Source organism: Salvelinus namaycush, chromosome 35, assembly GCF_016432855.1.
Source record: "Salvelinus namaycush isolate Seneca chromosome 35, SaNama_1.0, whole genome shotgun sequence".
Taxonomy (NCBI): domain Eukaryota; kingdom Metazoa; phylum Chordata; class Actinopteri; order Salmoniformes; family Salmonidae; genus Salvelinus; species Salvelinus namaycush.
Window position 1 is genome coordinate 4,014,298 of NC_052341.1, and position 21,650 is coordinate 4,035,947.

At 42.4% G+C, this 21,650-nt stretch overlaps 1 protein-coding gene across 1 annotated transcript in view; it reads right to left on the reverse strand.

Moving 5' to 3' along the window:
- LOC120029580 (calcium-activated potassium channel subunit alpha-1-like) overlaps positions 1–21,650 on the reverse strand; it is a 108,848-nt gene that overhangs the window by 9,201 nt on the left and 77,997 nt on the right. The window contains exons 18-22 of the mRNA XM_038974855.1: positions 20,915–21,038; positions 20,160–20,384; positions 11,029–11,221; positions 8,914–9,030; positions 8,458–8,553 (exon numbers count right to left, since the gene is read on the reverse strand). Of these exons, the coding sequence (XP_038830783.1) occupies positions 8,458–8,553; positions 8,914–9,030; positions 11,029–11,221; positions 20,160–20,384; positions 20,915–21,038 (755 nt within the window). The remainder of the gene's footprint in view (positions 1–8,457; positions 8,554–8,913; positions 9,031–11,028; positions 11,222–20,159; positions 20,385–20,914; positions 21,039–21,650) is intronic.

Sequence of the window (21,650 nt, forward strand, 5' to 3'; positions counted from 1 at the left end):
AGAGAGACATCAGGGATTGTAATGTTCTTTGCTTCACGGAAACATGGCTCACTCGAGAGACGCTAACGGAGTCGGTGCAGCCAGCTGGTTTCTTCACGCATCGCGCCGACAGAAACAAACATCTTTCTGGTAAGAAGAGGGGCGGGGGTGTATGCCTTATGATCAACGAGACGTGGTGTGATCATAACAACATACAGGAACTCAAGTCATTCTGTTCACCAGATTTAGAATTCCTCACAATCAAATGTCGACCGCATTATCTACCAAGGGAATTCTCTTCGATTATAATCACAGCCGTATATATTCCCCCCCAAGCAGACACATCGATGGCCCTGAACGAACTTTATCTGACTCTTTGTAAACTGGAAACCACACACCCTGAGGCTGCATTCATCGTAGCTGGGGATTTTAACAAGGCTAATCTGAAAACAAAACTCCCTAAATTCTATCAGCATATCGATTGTGCTACCAGAGCTGGTAAAACCTTGGATCATTGTTATACTAACTTCCGCGATGCATATAAGGCCCTCCCCCGCCCTCCTTTCGGAAAAGCTGACCAAGACTCCATTTTGTTGCTTCCAGCCTACAAACAGAAACTAAAACAGTAAGCTCCCGCGCTCAGGTCTGTTCAACGCTGGTCCGACCAATCTGATTCCACGCTTCAAGACTGCTTCGATCACGTGGATTGGGATATGTTCCGCATTGCGTCCAACAACAACATTGACGAATACGCTGATTCGGTGAGCGAGTTCATTAGAAAGTGCATTGACGATGTCGTACCCACAGCAACGATTAAAACATTCCCAAACCAGAAACCGTGGATTGATGGCAGCATTCGCGTGAAACTGAAAGCGCGAACCACTGCTTTTAACCAGGGCAAGGTGACCGGAAACATGATCGAATACAAACAGTGTAGCTATTCCCTCCGCAAAGCAATCAAACAAGCTAAGTCCCAGTATAGAGACAAAGTAGAGTCGCAATTCAACAGCTCAGACACAAGAGGTATGTGGCAGGGTCTACAGTCAATCACGGATTACAAAAAGAAAACCAGCCCCGTAGCGGACCAGGATGTCTTGCTCCCAGACAGACTAAATAACTTTTTTGCTCGCTTTGAGGACAATACAGTGCCACTGACACGGCCCGCTACCAAAACCTGCGGGCTCTCCTTCACTGCAGCCGAGGTGAGTAAAACATTTAAACGTGTTAACCCTCGCAAGGCTGCAGGCCCAGACGGCATTCCCAGCCGCGTCCTCAGAGCATGCGCAGACCAGCTGGCTGGTGTGTTTAAGGACATATTCAATCAATCCTTATCCCAGTCTGCTGTTCCCACATGCTTCAAGAGGGCCACCATTGTTCCTGTTCCCAAGAAAGCTAAGGTAACTGAGCTAAACGACTACCGCCCCGTAGCACTCACTTCCGTCATCATGAAGTGCTTTGAGAGACTAGTCAAGGACCATATCACCTCCACCCTACCTGACACCCTAGACCCACTCCAATTTGCTTACCGACCCAACAGGTCCACAGACGACGCAATCGCAACCACACTGCACACTGCCCTAACCCATCTGGACAAGAGGAATACCTATGTGAGAATGCTGTTCATCGACTACAGTTCAGCATTTAACACCATAGTACCCTCCAAACTCGTCATCAAGCTCGAGACCCTGGGTCTCGACCCCGCCCTGTGCAACTGGGTCCTGGACTTCCTGACGGGCCGCCCCCAGGTGGTGAGGGTAGGTAACAACATCTCCACCCCGCTGATCCTCAACACTGGGGCCCCACAAGGGTGCGTTCTAAGCCCTCTCCTGTACTCCCTGTTCACCCACGACTGCGTGGCCATGCACGCCTCCAACTCAATCATCAAGTTTGCGGACGACACTACAGTGGTAGGCTTGATTACCAACAACGACGAGACGGCCTACAGGGAGGAGGTGAGGGCCCTCGGAGTGTGGTGTCAAGAAAATAACCTCACACTCAACGTCAACAAAACAAAGGAGATGATTGTGGACTTCAGGAAACAGCAGAGGGAGCACCCCCCTATCCACATCGACGGGTCAGTAGTGGAGAAGGTGGAAAGTTTTAAGTTCCTCGGTGTACACATCACGGACAAACTGAATTGGTCCACCCACACAGACAGCGTTGTGAAGAAGGCGCAGCAGCGCCTCTTCAACCTCAGGAGGCTGAAGAAATTCGGCTTGTCACCAAAAGCACTCACAAACTTCTACAGATGCACAATCGAGAGCATCCTGTCAGGCTGTATCACCGCCTGGTACGGCAACTGCTCCGCCCACAACCGTAAGGCTCTCCAGAGGGTAGTGAGGTCTGCACAACGCATCACCGGGGGCAAACTACCTGCCCTCCAGGACACCTACACCACCCGATGTCACAGGAAGGCCATAAAGATCATCAAGGACAACAACCACCCGAGCCACTGCCTGTTCACCCCGCTATCATCCAGAAGGCGAGGTCAGTACAGGTGCATCAAAGCAGGGACCGAGAGACTGAAAAACAGCTTCTATCTCAAGGCCATCAGACTGTTAAACAGCCACCACTAACATTTAGTGGCAGCTGCCAACATACTGACTCAACTCCAGCCACTTTAATAATGGGAATTGATGGAAATTATGTAAAAATGTATCACTAGCCACTTTAAACAATGCCACTTAATATAATGTTTACATACCCTACATTACTCATCTCATATGTATATGTATATACTGTACTGTATATCATCCACTGCATCTTGCCATCTTTTTGTAATACATGTATCACTAGCCACTTTAAACTATGCCACTTTATGTTTACATACCCTACATTACTCATCTCATATGTATAGACTGTACACTATACCATCTACTGCATCTTGCCTATGCCGTTCTGTACCATCACTCATTCATATATCTTTATGTACATATTCTTTATCCCTTTACACTTGTGTGTATAAGGTAGTAGTTGTGGAATTGTTAGGTTAGATTACTTGTTGGTTATTACTGCATTGTCGGAACTAGAAGCACAAGCATTTCGCTACACTCGCATTAACATCTGCTAACCATGTGTATGTGACAAATAAAATTTGATTTGACTTTGGAAACAGAAATAAAATGATATTATGAAAGCTGAACTAATATGCTACTATGGCAACAGAACATAGATGATACTATTGAAACAGAACTAAGATGATACTATGGAAACAGAACTAAGATGCTACTATGGAAACAGACAGAAGATGCTACTATGGCAACAGAACTAAGATGATACTATGGAAACAGACCTAAGATGCTACTATGGAAACAGATCCAGGATGATACTATGGAAACAGAGATAAGATGCTACTATGGAGCCAGAACTACTATGGAAACAGAACTAAGATGATACTATGGAAACAGAACTAAGATGCTACTATGGCAACAGAACTAAGACGCTACTATGGAAACAGAACTAAGACGCTACTATGGCAACAGAACTAAGATGCTACTATGGCAACAGAACTAAGACGCTACTATGGAAACAGAACTAAGATGCTACTATGGAAACAGAACTAAGACGCTACTATGGCAACAGAACTAAGATGCTACTATGGAAACAGAACTAAGACGCTACTATGGAAACAGAACTAAGACGCTACTATGGAAACAGAACTAAGATGCTACTATGGAAACAGAACTAAGATGCTACTATGGAAACAGAACTAAGATGATACTATGGAAACAGAACTAAGATGATACTATGGAAACAGAACTAAGATGCTACTATGGAAACAGAACTAAGATGATACTATGGAAACAGAACTAAGATGCTACTATGGAAACAGAACTAAGATGATACTATGGAAACAGAACTAAGACACTACTATGGAAACAGAACTAAGATGATACTATGGAAACAGAACTAAGATGATACTATGGAAACAGAACTAAGATGATACTATGGAAACAGAACTAAGATGATACTATGGAAACAGAACTAAGATGATACTATGGAAACAGAACTAAGATGATACTATGGAAACAGAACTAAGATGCTACTATGGAAACAGAACTAAGATGATACTATGGAAACAGAACTAAGACGCTACTATGGAAACAGAACTAAGATGATACTATGGAAACAGAACTAAGATGATACTATGGAAACAGAACTAAGATGCCTGCTACCGAGCGTTCTCACTATTTTGAAAAATGTCATATTGTAGGGCTTTCCTCATGCCCCTAAGATGCTCCTACACTATCACAAATAAAGGTTTAGATTTTTTCTTAAACGTCCCGAAGAGTCATTCTGATTCCCATGTAAAATAGCCTTCTGAGTTACTAAATCATCACTCGTAATATGTTGTCCTGATTAAAAATGCTCAAACTGAAAGGAAAACTAACTTTTTCTCTCATGTAAAACTAGCAGGAAGTGTGAATAGACAGACTGAGCGGGCGGGGAGCAAGTAGGCGGTTATGTCGCCTATGTCAAGCAACATGGACCATTTGCTGATACACAAAGCTGCTCAAACAACATTGAAATTGCATGCAATATCCAATCCTGTCATACATCACAACATGGTTTCACAAATTATTTGTTTATAGTGTTTGGTTATTGTAACAGCATCAATATAGACAAGATGTTGGCTATATCATTTAGCTAGCTAGCCCAGATGGTATGTTCAGCACTGTTTATCAAGCTTGCTAGCAAGTTCATCTTGAACATTTTAAATTGAAACTTTACAGCACATGTCAAACTCATTCCACGGAGGGCTGAGTGTCTGTGGGTGTTCGCTCCTCCCTTGGAGGTCTGGATTTGGAGCCACACTCAAAATTAAAGTGGAAAACCACACTACAGGCTGATCCAACTTTGATGTAATGTCCTTAAAACAAGTCAAAATGAGGCTCAGTAGTGTGTGTGGCCTCCACGTGCCTGTATGACCTCCCTACAACGCCTGGGCATGCTCCTGATGAGGTGGCGGATGGTCTCCTGAGGGATCTCCTCCCAGACCTGGACTAAAGCATCCGCCAACTCCTGGACAGTCTGTGGTGCAACGTGGCGTTGGTGGATGGAGCGAGACATGATGTCCCAGATGTGCTCAATTGGATTCAGGTCTGGGGAACGGGCGGGCCAGTCCATAGCATCAATGCCTTCCTCTTGCAGGAACTGCTGACACACTCCAGCCACATGAGGTCTAGCATTGTCTTGCATTAGGAGGAACCCAGGGCCAACCGCACCAGCATATGGTCTCACAAGGGATCTGAGGATCTCATCTCGGTACCTAATGGCAGTCAGGCTACCTCTGACGAGCACATGGAGGGCTGTGCGGCCCCCCAAAGAAATGCCACCCCACACCATGACTGACCCACCGCCAAACCGGTCATGCTGGAGGATGTTGCAGGCAGCAGAACGTTCTCCACGGCGTCTCCAGACTCTCACGTCTGTCACATGTGCTCAGTGTGAACCTGCTTTCATCTGTGAAGAGCACAGGGCGCCAGTGGCGAATTTGCTAATCTTGGTGTTCTCTGGCAAATGCCAAACGTCCTGCACGGTGTTGGGCTGTAAGCACAACCCCCACCTGTGGACGTCGGGCCCTCATACCACCCTCATGGAGTCTGTTTCTGACCGTTTGAGCAGACACATGCACATTTGTGGCCTGCTGGAGGTAATTTTGCAGGGCTCTGGCAGTGCTCCTCCTGCTCCTCCTTGCACAAAGGCGGAGGTAGCGGTCCTGCTGCTGGGTTGTTGCCCTCCTACGGCCTCCTCCACGTCTCCTGATGTACTGGCCTGTCTCCTGGTAGCGCCTCCATGCTCTGGACACTACGCTGACAGACACAGCAAACCTTCTTGCCACAGCTCGCATTGATGTGCCATCCTGGATGAGCTGCACTACCTGAGCCACTTGTGTGGGTTGTAGACTCCGTCTCATGCTACCACTAGAGTGAAAGCACCGCCAGCATTCAAAAGTGACCAAAACATCAGCCAGGAAGCATAGGAACTGAGAAGTGGTCTGTGGTCACCACCTGCAGAACCACTCCTTTATTGGGGGTGTCTTGCTAATTGCCTATAATTTCCACCTGTTGTCTATTCCATTGGCACAACAGAATGTGAAATTTATTGTCAATCAGTGTTGCTTCCTAAGTGGACAGTTTGATTTCACAGAAGTGTGATTGACTTGGAGTTACATTGTGTTGTTTAAGTGTTCCCTTTATTTTTTTGAGCAGTGTATATATTTATATATATATATATACAGTATAAAGTATAGATATATACAATGTTCATATATCATGATTATCAATGATGTCAAGAAGTTTGTACATTTTTATGACATTTTTATTTAGCATGTCTCTTGATGTAATGACATGACAACTGTGTCTGAGTTTTGGGCAACCCTTCCCCCGCTTTTCTTCCATGCTGGCTGAAGACCTACAGTAGCTAGCCAGTTACTAGCTAACACCAGACACAGATGAAAGCAGAAACCTAGAAGTATCTTTGCCTTATATGAATACGGGAAACTTTTGTTATAATTGCTGACATGCTGCAGTCAAATGTTGGCAACTAGTAGACTATGTAAAACACTCCCCTCTCCGAACCACGCCTTCTGCAATGTTGATTATAAGGTCATACTTACTTAAATAAGGTAAGAGAATAAGACATTACCATTGGTGTATTAAAATTGTGCTTTTTGTGATAACTGAAAGCCACGTCTCCAACATAGTTTCAGGTATGCCTTGCCTTTGAGTGACTTGTGGAGTTGTCACCATGACTGTATTTATTAGAGAAAGAGACGTGGTTTTTGAATTCGTACATTTTCAGTCCTGTGGGCTTCACCAAGTGAGTTCCGAGGCATATGTTATCATTCAAATTAAACTCTTTATGACAATTTGTTACATATTTCATGAGGCCAAATTTTGAGGCCAAATTTTACCCTAATACAGTGAACTGAAATGAATGGTTTACAGGCCTGATCAGGCCTGCAAGTAGGATTTCAAAATGCTGGTAACCTTCCCCAAATTCTAAGATTTTCAACAAATCCTGGTTGAAGGATTTCCTGTTTATTCCCTCCCGTTTCCAGGAACCTTCCAACTGGTATTTCTGGAATATCTGGGAAATGTGGTAAAGTTGCCAGAATTTTGCAAACCTACCTGCAAGTCACATTATTCTGGGTGTGTAATGGGATGTGTAATTCCTATTTGAACAGCGACAGAATTAGGATAACCAACAGATGGAATTTTTTATTCTCCCACAACCTGCATTCATAAAGACTGCCAGGGATAGGAACATTGTGAGGAGACTACCTAAGCCATCTAAACTGGACAACCATTTCAGGAATGGTGCAAAAAGACTGATTGGATTAGTTTAGCAAAAATGTATGTTATTTTATCTTTGTGTAGCATAAGATTAATGAATCAATTAAACTACATGCAAAAACACAGATATTAAAAACAATTATATAATCAACCTGCAGTAAAGCATTCTGGGAAATATTATAATAATTATGGTACAAATGTGCCTTTTTTGTGTACCATCCCAGTGACAAAGCCGTTAGTTCCAATACAGCATTCTGTATTGTACCCGTTGTACCCGATGTACCCTGGGAAACATTTATATTTTAGTAATTTAGCAGATACTCTTATCCAGAGTGACTTACAGGAGCAATTAGGGTTAAGTGCCTTGCTCAAGGGCACATCGAACTAGCAACCTTCGAGTTACTGGAACCAAGGCGCTAACCATTAGGCTTCCTGCCACCCAGAAATGTACCTTCACACCGTACCCCTTTTGTTGAGAGTGTGATTATTGTACCTTTTATATTCAAATTATTGGATACATAAATGTGCCATTATAATCTTCATCCGTACATGTACCCTAAAAGGTACCGGACTGTACCATTTTAGATTATACGTGTACCTCTGAAGGTACATTATGTGTTTTTAATATTGTTGTACAACAGGGAACAATACTGTACCCTAACCATACCATTATTTCTAAGTGTATGAAAACAGAACTAAGATGCTACCATGGAAACAGAACTGAGATGCTACTATGGAAACAGAACTAAGATGCTACTATGGAAACAGAACTGAGATGCTACTATGGAAACAGAACAAAGATGCTACTATGGAAACAGAACTAAGATGCTACTATGGAAACAGCCACAAGGACTTGTATTGGGATCAAAGGACCTTGTGATTCTCAGAAAAGAGAAATAGGCCAAAACAAGACAGTCAATTCCAACAAGAGAACCCAAAGTAACCGAGTACAATCTGCTCAAAGTGATACCCTAGGAATGAACCAGACTAGGGCCACATCCCAAAACACATCCTATTCCCTACATAATGCACTACATAAGGAATAGGGTTCCATTTGGGGTGCAACCTTGGCCTCTTGGACCAGGCAGACAGAGAAATCAAAAGAAAGCTTGTTTGGAGGAGGACGAGGCGGCGGCGGCTCGGCGGCTGTTAGTGTAACACTGAGGCAACGGCTTCTTACCCAGTTCTGTTATTATGTGTATGTTGATCCCACTGCTTGTATCCTGACTGAATGAAATCACAGGTACGACTTTGCCTGCTGGTTTTACTAACGGTGCTACAGACAAGTGTTAGAGAGAAATAGTTAGGAGGTTAAGATTAGATAAATGTATTAGTCATGAATGGTTCAAAACATGAAAATCACCTTCAGAATGTTTTAGAAAGCATAGATTAACTTGAGGAATTCTGGTCTGTTTAGTTTATTAAAAACCTGAAACATTCGTACTATTACCACACTGGATTAGATTAGAAAAACTTTAATATTCTCAATCAGGCAATTAATTTTGGTGTTTTTTCATCACTCTAAAACGATACAAAAAATGTATGTATATAATTCCATGAAACCTTCCTTTTCACCCATTTCACACTCTTTAAGGACAATGCCAGAGTGACATTTCATTCATACCTGCTGACATACCTAGTTCAGTGATGATGGGGACGTTGGCTCCTGTTGTGATGGAAGCCTGTCGTACCAACCCCCCATGAACTGGACTGTTTTCAGGAGAGGACCTGTCCATGCCTGGCAGGGTGAAACCTACATGGAAACATACATAGATGCTGATGACTGCCTACGACAGATGATATAATGCCTTATGTAGCTGTTATAAAGGCCTTATGAATGCATACATTGGAGGCCTACAGTAACATGATACCACAAAGCATATTCTTGTTATGAGGCATTTATCTATTCTCCAAAGAAAGTATAGAAGTACAAGGAAAATGGAATTGATAAGATGATTTATCAATACGGTATAACATATTTAAGCCAATCTTGGTCACATTCAAGTCATTTGTAGTAAGCAAATATTACACAACGTTGAGTCAATTCAGCTATATTCATGAGAGGTGCCTCCATCCGTAAATATCACAATATAAATGTTACATGTTGCTCATTTTGTTTCCGTCAAAGTGTCACCGTCTGAATGGAGTCTTAAAAAAAATCTTCTAATGCGAAAAAGTGTCATACATACATAACATAGACACGAAATAACAAAAACAAGTGACGTGAGTGTGAATTTAAATTGACTTGACATCCCTTTTCTCTCCCCAGACTGACAAGTAAAAACATGAATTCAGTGATGCTGTATGCATAATGCATGGCCTGTGATTTGACATCTGTCACTTGCTGCTGACTAAGCCAAACCACTAGGTCATACAAGTATTAGAGGAACAACCAGGTCAAGAGGTCCCTTAAAGAATTACATTCAATGGCAGGACAGGAATGACAGTCCGTTATTGACGGCCATCTCATTTCACTTCCAAGCCTCACACGATGTCAGGAAATGTTTGATATAATAGTCATAAATTACATACTGTATCATTTTTGTGTTGTAAAATTGATTTCAAAATAATAATAAGAATCAAATGTGTAAGATAATCTACAATTTAATTTGCTTAATGCCAGGATGATGCCAGGATAATGTCAGGATAATGCCCAGATAATACCCTGATAATGCCAATTACCAACAAGTAGCCATAGTCATTGTAACCTGGGAACAATCATCACCAGGGATTCCTGTCAAACACAGGTCAAACACATGCATGCGCACACACACACACACACACACACACACACACACACACACACACACACACACACACACACACACACACACACACACACACACACAGTGTTTTACAGCTAACTTTGTGGGGACACAGATTTCAGTCTCATTCAAAATCCTATTTTTCCTAACCACTAACCATAAACCTAGCCCTAAAACGTACTTTTACCCCTAACCCTAACGTTAACCTTAACCCTAACCTTAACCCAAAAACCTGACCTTAACTATAACTTTAAACCGTCCCCTCGCCCCGACCTCGGGCGCGAACCAGGGACCCTCTGCACACATCAACAACAGTCACCCACGAAGCATCGTTACCCATCGCTCCACAAAAACCACGGCCCTTGCAGAGCAAGGGGAAACCCTACTTCAGGTCTCAGAGCAAGTGACGTAACCGATTGAAATGCTATTAGCGCGTACCCGCTAACTAGCTAGCCATTTCACATCCGTTACACTAACACTAAACGTAATTCTTACCCTAACACTAATGTTAACCTTAACCCTAAACCCCTTAGAAATAGCATTTGACCTTGTGGGGACTAACAAAATGTCCCCAGTTGGTCAAATTGTTGTTTGTTTACTATTCTTGTGGGGATTTCTGGTCCCCACAAGAATAGTTAAACACGTCCACACACACACATACACACACACTAATCCCTAACCCGTACCCGTACCCTTACCCTAACCTTATCCTGAAAACCTAACCTTAACCCTAAACCTAACCCTAGATCATAACCCTAAACCCTAACCCTAACCCTAGATCCTAACCCTAGATCATAACCCTAAACCCTAACCCTAACCCTAACCCTAACCCTAGATCCTAACCCTAAACCCTAACCCTAGATCCTAACCCTAAACCTAACCTTAACCCTAAACCCTAACCCTTACCCTAACCTTATCCTGAAAACCTAACCTTAACCCTAACCCTAAACCTAACCCTAGATCCTAACCCTAAACCCCTTCCTTACCTTGGGAGGTAGCCTGTAACACCCCGATGCTGTCGTCAAACTGCATAGACTTGATGTTGAGTGACGCCAGGATGCATTCCTTATCCTGCAGTGAAGCGTCGTCGATATTGCTCTGATTGGCCGACAGGATGACACACATGTCACAGAGGTTGATATTGACGGCCCTCAGATCGGCCCGGCTTAATGGTGTGCCCTGTGACAGGAGGTGAACAAACATTATGTTATTCTACAATGTGACAGGAGATGAGCAAACATAATGTTATTCTACAATGACTTGTACAACACTGTACATAAAAAAGACACAGACAATTTGGCATGGGCACTCAGATCCTTAGAAATGTCTACCACATCGAGAGAATACTGACTGGCTGTATCACAGCGGCAAATGCACTCACTAGACTATATATACACAACACTATATACACTCACTAGACTATATACACACTCACTAGACTATATACACACACTATATACACTCACTAGACTATATATGCACACTATATACACACTCACTAGACTATATATACACACTATATGCACACTCACTAGACTATATATACACACTATATACACACTCACTAGACTATATATACACACTATATACACACTCACTAGACTATATATACACACTATATACACACTCACTAGACTATATATACACACTATATACACACTCACTAGACTATATATACACACTATATACACACTCACTAGACTATATATACACACTATATACACACTCACTAGACTATATATACACACTATATACACACTCACTAGACTATATATACACACTCACTAGACTATATATGCACACTATATACACACTCACTAGACTATATATACACACTATATACACACTCACTAGACTATATATACAAACTATATACACACACTCACTAGACTATATATACACACTCACTAGACTATATATACACACTATATACACACTCACTAGACTATATATACACACTATATACACACTCACTAGACTATATATACACACTATATACACACTCACTAGACTATATATACACACTATATACACACTCACTAGACTATATATACACACTATATACACACTCACTAGACTATATATACACACTATATACACACTCACTAGACTATATATACACACTATATACACACTCACTAGACTATATACACACTCACTAGACTATATATACACACTATATACACACTCACTAGACTATATATACACACACTATACACACACTCACTAGACTATATATACACACTATATACACACTCACTAGACTATATATACACACTATACACACACTCACTAGACTATATATACACACTATATACACACTCATTAGACTATATATACACACTATATACACACTCACTAGACTATATATACACACTATATACACACTCACTAGACTATATATACACACTATATACACACTCACTAGACTATATATACACACTATATACACACTCACTAGACTATATATACACACTATACACACACTCACTAGACTATATATACACACTATATACACACTCATTAGACTATATATACACACTATATACACACTCATTAGACTATATATACACACTATATACACACTCACTAGACTATATATACACACTATATACACACTCACTAGACTATATATACACACTATATACACACTCACTAGACTATATATACACACTATATACACACTCACTAGACTATATATACACACTATATACACACTCACTAGACTATATATACACACTATATACACACTCACTAGACTATATATACACTATATACACACTCATTAGACTATATATACACACTCACTAGACTATATATACACACTCACTAGACTATATATACACACTATATACACACTCACTAGACTATATATTCACACTATATACACACTCACTAGACTATATATACATACTATATACACACTCACTAGACTATATATACACACTATATACACACTCACTAGACTATATATACACACTATATACACACTCACTAGACTATATATACACACTCACTAGACTATATATACACACTATATACACACTCACTAGACTATATATACACACTATACACACACTCACTAGACTATATATACACACTATATACACACTCACTAGACTATATATACACACTATACACACACTCACTAGACTATATATACACACTCATTAGACTATATATACACACTATATACACACTCACTAGACTATATATACACACTATATACACACTCACTAGACTATATATACACACTATATACACACTCACTAGACTATATATACACACTATACACACACTCACTAGACTATATACACACTCATTAGACTATATATTCACACTATATACACACTCACTAGACTATATATACACACTATACACACACTCACTAGACTATATACACACTCATTAGACTATATATACACACTATACACACACTCACTAGACTATATACACACTCACTAAACTATATATGCACACTATATACACACTCACTAGACTATATATACACACTATATACACACTCACTAGACTATATATACACACTATATACACACTCACTAGACTATATATTCACACTATATACACACTCACTAGACTATATATACACACTATATACACACTCACTAGACTATATACACACTATATACACACTCACTAGACTATATACACACTATATACACACTCACTAGACTATATATACACACTATATACACACTCACTATACTATATATACACACTCACTAAACTATATATTCACACTATATACACACTCACTAGACTATATATACACACTATATACACACTCACTAGACTATATATACACACTATATACACACTCACTAGATTATATATACACACTATATACACACTCACTAGACTATATATTCACACCATATACACACTCACTAGACTATATATACACACTATATACACACTCACTAGGCTATATATACACACTATATACACACTCACTAGACTATATATACACACTATACACACACTCACTAGACTATATATACACACTATATACACACGCACTAGACTATATATACACACTATATACACACTCACTAGACTATATATACACACTATATACACACTCACTAGACTATATATACACACTATATACACACTCACTAGACTATATACACACTCACTAGACTATATATACACACTATACACACACTCACTAGACTATATACACACTCATTAGACTATATATTCACACTATATACACACTCACTAGACTATATATACACACTATACACACACTCACTAGACTATATACACACTCATTAGACTATATATACACACTATACACACACTCACTAGACTATATACACACTCACTAAACTATATATGCACACTATATACACACTCACTAGACTATATATACACACTATATACACACTCACTAAACTATATATTCACACTATATACACACTCACTAGACTATATATACACACTATATACACACTCACTAAACTATATATTCACACTATATACACACTCACTAGACTATATATACACACTATATACACACTCACTAGACTATATACACACTATATACACACTCACTAGACTATATACACACTCACTAGACTATATATACACACTATATACACACTCACTATACTATATATACACACTCACTAAACTATATATTCACACTATATACACACTCACTAGACTATATATACACACTATATACACACTCACTAGACTATATATACACACTATATACACACTCACTAGACTATATATACACACTATATACACACGCACTAGACTATATATTCACACCATATACACACTCACTAGACTATATATACACACTATATACACACTACCAGGCTATATATACACACTATATACACACGCACTAGACTATATATACACACTATACACACACTCACTAGACTATATATACACACTATATACACACTCACTAGACTATATATACACACTATATACACACTCACTAGACTATATATTCACACTATATACACACTCACTAGACTATATATACACACTATATACACACTCACTAGGCTATATATACACACTATATACACACTCACTGTCACGTTCCTGACCTGTTTTCTGTTAGTTTTGTATGTGTTAGTTGGTCAGGACGTGAGTTTGGGTGGGCAGTCTATGTTTTCTGTTTCTATGTTGGTTTAAAGGGTGACCTGATATGGCTCTCAATTAGAGGCAGGTGGTTTTCATTTCCTCTGATTGAGAGTCATATTAAGGTAGGTGTTTTCACACTGTTTGTTGTGGGTGGTTGTCTTCCGTGTCTGTGTATGTTGCGCCACACGGGACTGTTTCGGTATGTTTGTTCGTTCGGTTTTTGTGTAGTCTGTTTTCCCGGTTCGTGCGTTCTTCGTGTTACATGTAAGTTCTTACGTTCAGGTCAGTCTACATCGTTTATTGTTTTGTTAGTTAGTCAAGTATAGTTTGTTTTCGTCTTGTTTAAATAAATATCATGTCATATCACAACGCTGCGCCTTGGTCGAATCACTACTCCTCCTCTTCGTATGAAGAGGAGGAGGAACACCGTTACAGAACCACCCACCTTACCAGAACCAAGCAGCGTGAGTTCGAGCAGTGGAACACGCAACAGGAGAGGCTGAATTATTTGGAGAAATGGACATGGGAGGAAGACCTAGAAGGCAAAGGACCCTGGGCGCAGCCAGGAGAATATCGCCGCCCCAAAGAGGAGCTGGAGGCAGCTAAAGCTGAGAGGAGGCGATATGAGGAGGCAGCAAGGAAGCAAGGCTGGAGGCCGGAGAATCAAGCCAAAAACCGGCGTTATGAGGGGACGCGTCTAGCACGGAAGCCCGAAAAGCCCGTGAGTACTACCCAAAAATTTCTTGGGGGGGGGGCTAAGAGGTAGTGGGCCAAGGGCAGGTAGGAGACCTGCGCCCACTTCTCAGGCTAACCGTGGAGAGCGGGAGTACGGGCAGACACCGTGTTACGCAGTAGAGCGCACGGTGTCTCCTGTACGTGTGCATAGCCCGGTGCGGGTTATTCCACCTCCCCGCACTGGTAGGGCTAGATTGAGCGTTGAGCCGGATGTCATGAAGCCGGCCCTACATATCTGGCCACCAGTACGTCTCCTCGGGCCGGCTTACATGGCACCAGCCTTACGCATGGTGTCCCCGGTTCGCCTACATAGCCCGGTGCGGGTTATTCCACCTCCCCGCACTGGTCGGGCGACGGGGAGCATTCAACCAGGTAAGGTTGGGCAGGCTCAATGCTCAAGGGAGCCAGTACGCTTGCACGGTCCGGTATTTCCGGCGCTACCTCCCCGCCCCAGCCCAGTACCACCAGTGCCTACACCACGCACCAGGCTTCCAGTGCGTTTTCAGAGCCCTGTTCCTCCTCCACGCACTCTTCCTATGGTGCGTGTCTCCAGCCCAGTGCCTCCAGTTCCGGCACCACGCACTAAGCCTCCTGTGCGTCTCCAGAGCCCTGTACGCACTGTTCCTTCTCCCCGTACTCGTCCTGATGTGCGTGCACTCAGCCCGGTGCCACCAGTGCCGGTACCACGCACCAGGCCTATAGTGCGCTTCGAGAGGTCAGTGTGCCCTGTCCCTGCTCCTCGCACTAGGCTTGAAGTGCGTGTCTCCAGTCCGGTGCCTCCAGTTCCGGCACCACGCACCAGGCCTACAGTGCGTCTCAGCCGGCCAGAGTCTGCCGTCTGCCCAACGGCGCCTGAACTGTCCGTCTGCCAAGCGCCGCATGAACTGCCCGTCTGTATTGAGCCTTCAAAGCCGCCCGTCTGCCATGAGCCTGCAAAGCCGCCCGTCTGCCATGAGCCTACAGAGCCTTCCGCCAGACAAGAGCCGCTAGAGCCTTCCGCCAGACAGGAGCCGCTAGAGCCTTCCGCCAGACAGGAGCAGCCAAAGCCTTCCGCCAGACAGGATCAGCCAGAGCCATCCGTCTCCGCAGCGCCATCTGAGCCATCCGTCTCCTCAGCGCCATCTGAGCCATCCGTCTCCCCAGCGCCGTCTGAGCCATCCGTCTCCCCAGCGCCGTCTGAGCCATCCGTCTCCCCAGCGCCGTCTGAGCCATCCGTCTGTCCCGAGCCATTAGAGCCGCCCGTCTGTCCCGAGCCGTCAGAGCCGTTAGTCAGTCAGGAGCCGCTAGAGCCATTCGTCAGTCAGGATCTGCCAGAGCCGCCAACCAGACAGGATCTGCCAGAGCCGCCAACCAGACAGGATCTGCCAGAGCCGCCAACCAGACAGGATCTGCCAGAGCCGCCAACCAGACAGGATCTGCCAGAGCCGCCAACCAGACAGGATCTGCCAGAGCCGTCAGCGAGCCATGAGCGTCCAGAGCCGTCAGCGAGCCATGAGCGTCCAGAGCCGTCAGCCAGCCATGAGCGTCCAGAGCCGTCAGCCAGCCATGAGCGTCCAGAGCCGTCAGCTAGCCATGAGCGTCCAGAGCCGTCAGCCAGTCATGAGCTGCCCCTCAGCCCAGAGCTGCCACTGATCCAGAACTGTCCCTCAGTCCAGAGCTGTCTCTCTGTCCGGAGCTGCCCTTCAGTCCGGAGTTGCCCCTCTATCCTGAGCTACCTCTCTATCCTGACCTACCTCTCTGTCCTGTGCTATATCTCTGTCCTGAGCTACCTTATCCCGGTGCTGCCCCTTGTCCCGGTGCTGCCCCTTATATTAAGGTTACCATTAAAATTAAGTGGGTGTAAGATGAGGGTGGTCATTCTAAGGGGGAGACGTAAGCTGGGATTGACTATGGTGGGGTGGGGACCTCGCCCAGAGCCTGAGCCACCACCGTGGTCAGATGCCCACCCAGACCCTCCCCTAGACTTTGTGCTGGTGCGCCCGGAGTTCGCACCTTGAGGGGGGGGTTATGTCACGTTCCTGACCTGTTTTCTGTTAGTTTTGTATGTGTTAGTTGGTCAGGACGTGAGTTTGGGTGGGCAGTCTATGTTTTCTGTTTCTATGTTGGTTTAAAGGGTGACCTGATATGGCTCTCAATTAGAGGCAGGTGGTTTTCATTTCCTCTGATTGAGAGTCATATTAAGGTAGGTGTTTTCACACTGTTTGTTGTGGGTGGTTGTCTTCCGTGTCTGTGTATGTTGCGCCACACGGGACTGTTTCGGTATGTTTGTTCGTTCGGTTTTTGTGTAGTCTGTTTTCCCGGTTCGTGCGTTCTTCGTGTTACATGTAAGTTCTTACGTTCAGGTCAGTCTACATCGTTTATTGTTTTGTTAGTTAGTCAAGTATAGTTTGTTTTCGTCTTGTTTAAATAAATATCATGTCATATCACAACGCTGCGCCTTGGTCGAATCACTACTCCTCCTCTTCGTATGAAGAGGAGGAGGAACACCGTTACACTCACTAGGCTATATATACACACTATACACACACTCACTAGACTATATATACACACTATATACACACTCACTAGACTATATATACACACTATATACACACTCACTAGACTATATATACACACTATATACACACTCACTAGACTATATATTCACACTATATACACACTCACTAGACTATATATACACACTATATACACACTCACTAGACTATATATTCACACTATATACACACTCACTGGCACATACACCACATTGACACTCCCACACAAAACCCACACACATTCACATACACGCATACATAGCACACACACACGCATTCCGACACAACACAAACACACATACACGTTACACACACACTTTTACACTCATCATATGCTACTGCTGCTCTGTTCTTTATTTTATTCTTATTATTATCTATCCTGATGTCTAGTCACTTTTCCCTGCCTTTATGTACATATATATGTCAAATACCATATTATTATCTATCCTGATGCCTAGTCACTTTACCCTGCCTTCATGTACATATCTACCTCAAATACCTTATTATCATCTATCCTGATGCCTAGTCACTTTACCCTGCCTTCATGTACATATCTACCTCAAATACCTTATTATTATCTATCCTGATGTCTAGTCACTTTACCCTGCCTTCATGTACATATCTACCTCAAATACCTTATTATTATCTATCCTGATGCCTAGTCACTTTACCCTGCCTTCATGTACATATCTACCTCAAATACCTTATTATCATCTATCCTGATGCCTAGTCACTTTACCCTGCCTTCATGTACATAACTACCTCAAATACCTTATTATTATCTATCCTGATGTCTAGTCACTTTACCCTGCCTTCATGTACATATCTACCTCAAATACCTTATTATCATCTATCCTGATGCCTAGTCACTTTACCCTGCCTTCATGTACATAACTACCTCAAATACCTTATTATTATCTATCCTGATGTCTAGTCACTTTACCCTGCCTTCACGTACATATCTACCTGAAATACCTTATTATTATCTATCCTGATGTCTAGTCACTTTACCCTGCCTTCATGTACATATCTACCTCAAATACCTTATTATTATCTATCCTGATGTCTAGTCACTTTACCCTGCCTTCATGTACATATCTACCTCAAATACCTTATTATTATCTATCCTGATGCCTAGTCACTTTACCCTGCCTTCACGTACATATCTACCTGAAATACCTTATTATTATCTATCCTGATGTCTAGTCACTTTACCCTGCCTTTATGTACATATCTACCTCTAATACCTTATTATTATCTATCCTGATGACTAGTTACTTTACCCTGCCTTCATGTACATATCTACCTCAAATACCTTATTATTATCTATCCTGATGTCTAGTCACTTTACCCTGCCTTCATGTACATATCTACCTCAAATACCTTATTATTGACTATCCTGAAATCTAGTCACTTTACCCTGTCTTCATGTACATTTGTACCTCAAATACCTCGTACCGCTGCACTTTTATCTGGTATTGTACTTCCTGTATATAGCTCCATTGTTGAGCATTTTAATCCTCGTGTTACAATTGTATTATTTATTTTGGGAAGGGCTCGTAAGCAAGCCTTTCACGTTAAAGTCTGCACAAGTTGTATTCGGAGCATGTGACAAATATATTTTTTATTTATTTTATTTATTTTGTGTCTTTCTTCTGGAGGGAAACACACTGACGATATCAATTTTCTAAATGTGATTTAGCTCAACTCACAGGTAAGATGGAGACTTTGGGGAAGTTGTGAAGGGTCTCCCATTCCCTCTTCAGGTACTCCAGAGAACCCACAAACACGATGGGTTTCAGCTCGTGGTAGTGGAAGTTGCTAGCTCTCAGAGGCATCACAAGGTTCCTAAGGCCCACCAAAGCAGACTTTGCGTCTCCAAATATACAGACGACCACGTGGCCGCTTAGAACAGTCATGGCAGCTTCGCTCCGGGTCTGCAATGGTCAGACAGAACCAAACGGGTATGTAAAATTACAACAATACAACTTTATTGTCTAATTTAAATTGTAAAATGTGTCTATTACCATTTCGCAATGTATGCAGATGATTTATTTTCATTCAGTTAATCTGAATATTTTAGAGAAGAAATTGTCCATAAAAATGATAATTAGCCTACTGTAATATTTATAGACTGTCATTGTAATTAACAAATTGCAATATAACATATTGATATAAGAAATGTCCTATACACAGGACCCCTCAGTGGAACAAATGGCATGTCAACCGCCTCATTACAACGTGTTTAACTGCCCTGTCCATGTCTGGTGGAACTTTGTGACACGACAAATCTGTCAGGGAGAGGACCGTGTCCCAAATGTCACACTATAACCTTTATAGTGCACTACTGTTGACCAGGGCCCACACGGAAAATCTCAAAGTAGTGCACCATATAGGGAATAAGGTGCCATTTGGGACACGACTAGTGATGAATGACCACCTCAGCGTGAGGGAGTGAGGTACCCACCAAGATGACCTTCTCAATGTCTTTGGACTGGCACCAGTGGAACATCCCTGTGGAGTCGTACTTCTTCACGTTCACGTCCATGTTTTCAATCTGTTCGTTCCCCGGCATGAGGAGTGGGTCATGCCTAATCAAACAAAAGAAAAAGAAGGAGAGAGAAGAGAGAGAAGAGAAATGGAGGGATGAGAGATAGACCTTGAGGGAGGATTGGAGGCTTGTCGTCATTGTGTCATTTTAAAACGTATTGAACTGGCGCGTTGTCGGCGGCCACCGCTCAGTATTTGAACATCAAGGTGAAGGGATTATTAGGCAATAAATTGAGAAGCATTATTTATATGCGGTCGTATAGCTGGAAAGCGGATCGTTGGTTGGTGAGACATATTCATCTGGTTTATATTTCATCTGAGCAGATATAGATGCATGTACTGTATATCATGCATGAAAGCAAGAGATTAAGGACGTCAGGATACTAAAGGATGTTAAGTCTACATCTCAGAAGAACCTTCAGGTAAGGGAACCTGACTGCTGCTTACAGTATGGACGTGTCCAAATGGCACCCTATTCCTTATTTATAGTGCACTACTTTTGACCAGATCCCTATGGCACCCTATTCCCTATATAGTGCACTACTTTACACTAAGGCCCATGGAACTTTGGTCCAAAGTAGTGCACTATATAGGGAATAGAGTGCCATTTGGGACGAACCCTCTGCCTGGCATGAGCATGGAGAATTACGGCC